This window comes from Tigriopus californicus, chromosome 8, assembly GCF_007210705.1.
Source record: "Tigriopus californicus strain San Diego chromosome 8, Tcal_SD_v2.1, whole genome shotgun sequence".
Lineage (NCBI taxonomy): Eukaryota > Metazoa > Arthropoda > Copepoda > Harpacticoida > Harpacticidae > Tigriopus > Tigriopus californicus.
This window is the reverse complement of record NC_081447.1, coordinates 9,764,226-9,772,221: the sequence shown is the minus strand read 5'-3', so window position 1 is coordinate 9,772,221 and position 7,996 is coordinate 9,764,226. Positions and strand designations below refer to the sequence as shown.

Below are 7,996 nucleotides of genomic sequence, written 5' to 3'. Positions count from 1 at the left end.
TTTTCGAGCAATGGCAATCATCGTCATCATACTCGTATAAGGAAGAATATTTGCAGTTAGCATGGTTGAAAAGTTTGCCGACACGGTCGGATCATGCTCGCGAATTTTTCGCCTTCGTTATTGCGATTGTTAATGAACTTCGGTTGCTACTATTTGGCCATTTGGCAATCTGCTTTGCATTGTTCATGTGTTCGTGGTTTGCGGAAATTGAACAGAATACGTTCATTACCTACTCCATCAAGTGTGTAACAAGATAGAGGGATGGGTTACGTCGGTACATAATTCATTGGGATTTTTCTGCCCCAAACTATGTTCGGCTTCAAGTTTTAATGGTCTCAATTGCTCAAGTATGTTAATCTGGGCGATTTCCCATCAGAGTCCTCTAGATTTGAGGCGGTGTGTCGCACCAGAAGTTTGCCTGAAATTGGCCTCCAGAGTGGCGTTGTTTCAACGACTCAAAACGACCGTATCGGGAATGGTAAAAATGGGACGAAATTGCTTTAGTGCACATTAAATGGCAAAACCTGAGCCAGGGGAAACGACACCCTATGGTCCTCGACACGACACTTTCACGTGTTTTGTTCGATCCACGAGGAGAACAGCCTCAATTCTGGCAAGCTAATCATTAGGGAACAAGGCAGTTTACGTACACAAGAGGCTAACAACATTGTCATATGGCCCATTGGAGCGTGGTCCACATCGGTTCTGTATTCTGGACCTTGTCCAGCGCATGACTTAAGTTTTCATATTTTTCTGATTGGTTAGGAATCGGTTTGAAATTGGTTTGCCTTCGTTGAACGCCCGGTAGCCAGCGATCCATTCCAATGGGATTTTCAAAAGGTGGACCTTGCAAGCTTGTTTTACTCCCGAACATGGAGCTAGATAGAGAGTGAAAAAGAGAAAGCTTAGCTATGTTCGTACCACCAAAATGGAGTCAAAGTTTCTTCATTATGTGATTAGATGGAATCCCCGCTTTCCACCCCGATTTCGTGTTCCTTCTTCGCTTCCATTTTGAGGGTTCAAAATGAGAGAGAGTGAAGGAGAGCATGAGAAGAAAGCGCCGCCACATCTCCGACAAAACAACTTTTGCACCATTTCATGAAGGCATACACCCTCAGCCACACACATTCAGAGACTCACTAGCTCTGTCGAAGTAGTCAGCCTTACTAGGGCAGTGCAGAAATGTACATACGTTGTACGTCCGTACGTTTTCGCAGTCAACGGGAATGGATATTGTGAGAAGGATCAGGATCCAAGTGAGCCCCGGCTCACTGCTCCTGTGCACACTTGGTTCCTTCCAATAGTGTGTTGTCGAATTCTCAACTTTTCACGCGGATTTGGCTCGGGGGCCTTTGGTTTAAATAATGGAAAAATACCGGCACATTCATCAGACATACCAATAATGCCATATTAGAAAGAACTTGGATAAACTTAACAAGATTGGATTACATTACATGCCTTGGGTGAAGGAGGAAGCATTTCTTCTGGGATATATAATTTTGCCCTCTCCGCTTTAGCACCTTAAATACTGTATCTTACCAATAAAAGAAACAAAAAAAAAAACAGCTCATTTGAAATGAATTGCACTCACTCATAGATGGTTTTTTGTTACTATTCCCTTGATCTGTAAGAATGCCATCCACCACTTCTTCATTTTATATACTAAAGATGTGAGCTGAACAGACCGAGGAACACGCAAGTCGTAACCGAATGTTTTGACACCTCGATCCATTTGTCCAATCCGAGAGCGTCAGACAAACGTAACGACGTTATATCGCCTTTTCAAAGAGTCATGAGCAATAAACCAAATCCGGGTCGAAAATCCGGAAGCATTAAATAAAGTGGCCATAAAGGGTCAGACAGCGACCGGCCTCAAGCCAAGGGAAGACAAAGTCGAGCAACGTGGAGGGTTTCTTGTTTTTGCCACAAAGGGAGGACCAGTCAGGCTCGCTCTTTATCCTTCCCTTTGGCCTCCTCGCCTGTGGGCTCCAACCTCGAGGCCAGGATCTTGTTTTTGCAGCCCCAAGAGACCAAGCAAGACATCGACCGTGAGATATTGAGGTCTCAAAAATGATTTACGACATCATTGGCACGTTTTTACTGCCCAAATCGTCTAACATATTTGTAGCTATCGTGGTACGGGCATGAGGACCACATGTTGCGAATGAGCTGAACGAACTTTAATGATGTTTTACAAAGGACAATTTATTGATCTAGAAATCACAGCAAGGCAGACAGCAAGCTAATTGGGTCTTCTTCTTTATCTTTGAGGAGGAGTTTTGAAGTAATACGAGATGTAGTTGAAGTAATGATAGTACTTGAAATAGTGGTAGTAGTAGTAGCAGCAGTAGCAATATTTATGATAATCATAATGATAATATGTATGTTCGTACCATAAGGAATTTAGGCAGTTCTAGGTCTTCGTTTTAGTGTCAATTTAGGTGATGATGATAATGTTGTTCTTCAATTTTTCGTCATTGTAGATGATGCCGAAATAGGAGATTTTGAATCATTCTACTCTACTTGGAGATGTTAGTTTACGTTGATTTGACATTTTATTGGGCCTAAGAGGTTCGTTCATATTCAAGTCAGCATTGCGGCCCCGCCGCCTCCGGCCCCGCCACCATTATTTGAGAGGCTAAAACTGCCTCCAGGCTGTTGTACGGGGTGTTTCCTTGATGGATCACAGACGGGCTTGACATCATCGTTCATGTTGTCAGTGCAAATAGTTTGGAGTTTCGAGAAGTAGGAATCAAAGTTTTCCTTATTTGTGCTGCGAGGCGTCAAGGGCGTGTCCAATAGGTGATGTTGTTGCTGCTGCTGTAGCTGATGTGATTGTTGGGGTTGTTGTTGTTGAGGATGATGAGGAGCCTGAGATTGATGCGTTTGCTGCTGATGATCTGGATGAGGATTACTGTGTTGTTGTGGCTGCTGTTGCTGTTGTTGATGATGAATGTGATTTGGCATTGCATTGGGCATGTTAGTTATTGAGGGTGGAACCACACTAGTCTCTATCTCATTGGGCACTTTGACGTGTTGGCCAAGAATAGATATCATATCTCGTCTCAGGTTCTCGTACGAAGTGTTAAACTTAGCCGAGCCTATCGACGATGAGGCTGGCGAGGACCCCAGAGTGGCGCCATACCTTCTGGTCTCGAAATTGGAGAGTGAGGCCGACGACTCCTGGAAAACAGGGAGGAACAGAAAAATGGGACAGTTACAACACTGGTGTGACCCGATGATGCGTTCAAGTGGCATGCAGCCATCCTCCAAGTCTTACTTTGTACGATGAGGAGCTTAAGTCCGAGGTGTCCATGTAAGTGGGATCAATGCGAGCACTTCGACTTGTCGAATTCCCAAGAAGAGCCCCACCACCAACACCACCACCGCTACTACTTCCGTCCAATTTGCCACTAGCCCCAGTTAAGGATGAGTCCTTTTGTAGACTGGAAATATCATCATCGTTTAAGTTCATCAAATCCGCCGGAGTCTGTCCAGATGTCCCAAAGGAGACCGCTGCTGCGGAGGCACTTACAGCTGCTGCCGCTGCTGCCACTGCCGTGGAAAAGTCGGCCATGGATGCTCCCAGGGCCACTGAAGATGACATTCTTGAGGAGGATAGAAACCCACTCGAGGTATTATTGGCAACAGAGGTGGTGATTGTGGGTGAGTTGGATGACCCGTACTTGAGAACCCCGCCACTTGTGCTTCCGCTACTCAAGGAAGGATTTCCGTTGGGATCCAGACCTCGAGACTTGTTGCGAGCCGCTATAGGACAACCAGAAGCACTGTAACGATGAGGAGGAGGACAAGATGAAGGGATCTTTTTCCCTTGAGTCTCAGAATTGGAATCCATTTGAGGACAAGGAGCGAAGGCAGAAAAGGGAACAAGAAGGAAGAAGGAAATCAGACGAGGACGGGGACCAGGACCAGGACCAGGAACGAACGAGGTGGGGAGACCGATAAAAAAAGAGTGAATGAGCTCAAATTACCTTCGATGAGAGAGAAATTTTCCAGTTGAGTGGCCGGAACCGTCACAACCAGGTACTGGACATCTTTAAGTAAGAGAGAAGGAGAGATAATTGGAACTCCAGCCGAGATATACGTAGAAAGAGGGATTTGCAATGGAAGAGTGGTCAATACGAAAAAAAGTGAGTTTTGAGACTTCCAGACAAGATGACTAGGTTTGCTTTTCTGAATCGTAAGCCATGTGGGCATAGATTGGCCATTAATAGTTGAATGTACGTAAGCTTAATTGTGTTTCACTCATTGTGTTTTAGTCCTCTCTCAGGAATATATAGAGATAAAAAGCCTGTCGTTCATGCTTCTGCACACAATAGCCTAGAGTGATAATTTGCAAGTGGAATTGTAGGGATTTTGAAACGAAGAAAAGCAAGTTTCTTGTTTTACTTTTTTCGGCGCAATATTTGTGTTCGTTGCTGCTGATTTTTCCTTTATGGGTTTGGATAACATCGTCAGACATCGCGACAATCGGTTGACAAATGATTATGCGCTCAGATTGGTTTGAAGAAGCCAAGACTCCCAGGCGACCAACCTGAGCGCAAATACAACAAAAAAAACCATGTGTTCATACGTTTGTGAATTCTTGTGAGACAGTGGTCCTAAAACCCCAAGCAACAAGAAAGCATTGTCAAGAATGTTTGAAAATGTGTTTTCAAATACACTTTGTACTCTATTTTACTACAAAGGAATATAGCACTTAGATCAAACTAGTTTCTCTTGATTCTAAGGTCTGAAGACTGCTCAAACGTAAAGGGCCAGATTTCTGCTGTACAACTTGGAGACGAGTTAACATATGTTCTTTACTTATAGAAATATATGGAATGTTTCGGATTTCATTCGAGGTAGAAAATGGGGGAAACTTAATCTAAAATTCTGACCCTTCCGCTTGTTTTCAACAGATTATATGTTGAAATATGAAAAGTCTCCTGGACATCGAATGAAATTAGGAAAACGGTGATATTTGACAATGAAAAAGCAAATTTTCGAGAGTCTTCCTCCCCAAGTAGTCAAGTAATCAAGCATTTGGTTGCCGGATCTTGATGAATTTTTTTCCGTGTCATTTTTGATCCAGACGCCAAGAGAATTTCAAACGGTTAATTGCGAATCTAATTCATTCTGGGACATCCATTAAGGGCTACTTTTTGGTTTTCAATTTGAGTTTTTGATGAACAAAGTTTGTGAAGATAAAGGGTTGATTTCTTAAATCTCGTGTCAGCATTGTGGAATGTGTTTCGTCTCACAAAAGAAGAATAAGTTTTCAGAGGCCATGTTTTCCAAGGCAATGGGTAGTTTTAAGTTTCGACAAATTTAAACTTAATCCCATTAATGACCATTTCTTCAAATTAGAGATACATTATGGAAGCAATGAACCCCTCGACCTCGCACTTGATGTGCATCTTTCCATGGACGCTTTTTTAACCTAATCTGACCTACTGTGATTAAGTATTATTGTAAATTGTGCTCCAACTAACCAATCTTTTGTGTTCTTTGTGAAGAACTTTGTGCGTTAACGGGAATGTATTCCCCAGCACTCCAAAATGAAAAATTCATAATTGCTATTCAAGCTTGTGTTCATTTTACCTTTTCCGTTTACTTTACTACCCTATTAGGTTGGATGCTTACCTCAGCGGCTCAGCTTCAGTTCCATCTTTTGGCCTGCTCTTTGGTTTGTTGGCTCTGGGACATCCCGATAAGCTAAGGAGAACCAAAATGAGAGGTTTCAAATCTTAAGCCCATCACGAGCCAACTTCTTTCCAGCGGGGCTTAGACATAGACACAGGGACGCCTTCGTACGTACCTCCGATGAGTCGCATAATTCCCGGTGATATGGCCGACACCATCGCAACCGGGGGTAGGGCATTGTATCAACTCCTTGCCATCTTTACTGCGTCCATTGATCCGACCGAATGGCATGTAGCTCGTCTGGCTTCTACTGACGTACAACAGAAAGAGGGGCGTGGAAGAAGAAGACGAATAAGAAGAAGGCAGAAAGGAAGAAGAGCAATTGAGTTGAATCCATGATAACGGCTAATCAAGACCACAAAATCCGAGCTAATTGTAAAAAATCACCTTGGGGTGGAAGAGGCCCCAGCTGATCCCAACATGCCCGGGAGGCCGAAACTGGCCGCGGCCGAGGCAGCCGCGGCATCCGTCGAAGAGAACGAGGAATTTGCATAATTGAGACAACCGTAACCGGTCTGATTATAGCTCGGATATCCCGTCGACGAGTATCCATTTTGAAGGAGACTGTTGTAAGTAGGTGCTAGACTGGGGAAGGAGGAGTAAGCGTTGGTGCGGAACCGACTTAAATCGGTGGAGGAGCCTGGCCGACCAAAAGCAGTGGCAGTGGAAAACCCACTGGAGAAATCCACAGGCTCAGTTTGTTCCTTGCTCGGAGCTTGAGAATTGGAATGACTCGACGACAGGGTATTAGAGGAACTCGTGTAGGCAGAGGAATGATTGTTGGGCCCACTAACAAGTAGAAGAATAGAAGGCACCAATTGAACCCGAGAACGCGTCAAGGCAGTATGTATGGTTTTGAGAATCTCAATTCCCACCCTCACTACTCACCTCAAAATAGGTCTTGTCAAATCTAAGATTTGAGGGCTTGGCACTGCTGCACTTTGAGACGGCTTCACGGAGAGACCACTCAAAGAGTTGTTGGTAGATAAGGTATTTGTGGCGTAGCTGGTGTCGGTTGAGGCCGACAAATATGAGTTCCCTTCGGACATGGTGAGATCTAATGAGGTGGCGGTGGCAACATGACTCGTTTCATTGGGTTTGACTGACAAGTTTATGGCCGAATGCGGCACAAAGGCACCCGGAGTGTTATAGGGATACATGGATCTACTTGGATAAGAAAGGCCAAAAAAAGGACATGAGCAATTTGTGGAACACTTCCTCTCCCACGAATGGAACAAACTCGAGGTGGGCGAGTAGCGTCTTTATGGCTTTTTTATACCTGTCATAAGGATTGAGTTGATGTGATCCGGTGGAGTAACCAGTGGCAGCAAAGCTACCCATGTAGTTGACTTGTGACACCTGACTGTAGGGGTAGGATTGATAGGATTGGTAGTTGAGATAATCCGCTGTGGCACGGCTCAGGTCCACGTTGGAAGCCCCAACAGCCGAGGATGGACCGAGCAAATTGGAAGCGTTGTTGGAGGCCGAAGCTCCCAGCTCCTCGTACATTTTCCCCGTTGTTGAGTCGTATTTAACGTTCTGCATCGACTTGGACTTCAACCCTGAATCTGAAGGAGAAAAAAATCAAGAACTAGGTTATCGTGAACAATGAATGGAAAACTCTCTGATTAATTTTCAATACCAGAAAAGGAGTCTTGCATTCCCACTGAGGAACTTTTGTTCTTGAGAGGCAAGTGGTTCGTTTGGCTGTCGGAATTGTTGGAACCCGTTCCCTGAGGTTGATATTCATCCGATTTCCCCTGATTGTTATACATGCATGTCGAGCTATTTGATCCGTTGGCATTCGAATTAGCATACACTTTGGAGCAAGGAGAATTCACAGAATCTGCAAAAAAACAGACCATGAAGGTTGTGAGTAGGCTTTCGTCAAACCCAAGACAACTCAAAATATCCCACCTGGTAACGAGGACAAAAGGGCCATTGCTTTCGATTTTTTTTGATCCAAATCACATGATATCTTGCTTGCTTGTCAATGATCTCAAAAAACGATTCTGCAATGAGATAGTAAATGAGAATAATCCATGGTTGCCGTGTTCATTTGCTGGTGGCTAACTCGACGAAATGTTATTGATCAATCATTGCGTTGAGAAATATTAGATTGGATGACATTTCTCTGATTCTGGCTATCATGCAAATCTGAGTGTGGCCAGAGCTGAGACTGAAGAGGGCGGTAATCAATTTACCTTTGTTCTCATGCGATTATGGAAGGAGAGATGAGTAAACAGAACAACAGAGAAAACGAGGGATCATTCTTTTTTATTTTCAGAAA

At 44.0% G+C, this 7,996-nt stretch overlaps 1 protein-coding gene across 1 annotated transcript; it reads right to left on the bottom strand.

The window, feature by feature from the left end:
* Window positions 1-2,187: 2,187 nt before the first annotated feature.
* LOC131885669 (myelin transcription factor 1-like) lies at window positions 2,188-7,996 on the bottom strand. The gene is made up of 10 exons (XM_059233782.1): window positions 7,624-7,996; window positions 7,349-7,552; window positions 6,986-7,274; window positions 6,595-6,870; window positions 6,094-6,495; window positions 5,822-5,953; window positions 5,647-5,718; window positions 3,993-4,055; window positions 3,281-3,788; window positions 2,188-3,183 (listed from the first exon to the last, which is right to left on the bottom strand). Exons 1-10 carry the CDS (start codon window positions 7,646-7,648, stop codon window positions 2,584-2,586), a joined length of 2,571 nt encoding a protein of 856 aa, XP_059089765.1. The 5' UTR covers window positions 7,649-7,996; the 3' UTR covers window positions 2,188-2,583.

Excerpts from the sequence above, each read along its gene's own strand:
- LOC131885669 (XM_059233782.1), bottom strand. The coding sequence starts at position 7,648 with ATGGCCCTTTTGTCCTCGTTACCAG. Across the intron at positions 6,871-6,985 it reads CAACTCAATCCTTATGACAG|ATCCATGTATCCCTATAACA; the intron begins GTATAAAAAAGC and ends TTATCCAAGTAG. Across the intron at positions 6,496-6,594 it reads TTGACAAGACCTATTTTGAG|TGGGCCCAACAATCATTCCT; the intron begins GTGAGTAGTGAG and ends TCTACTTGTTAG.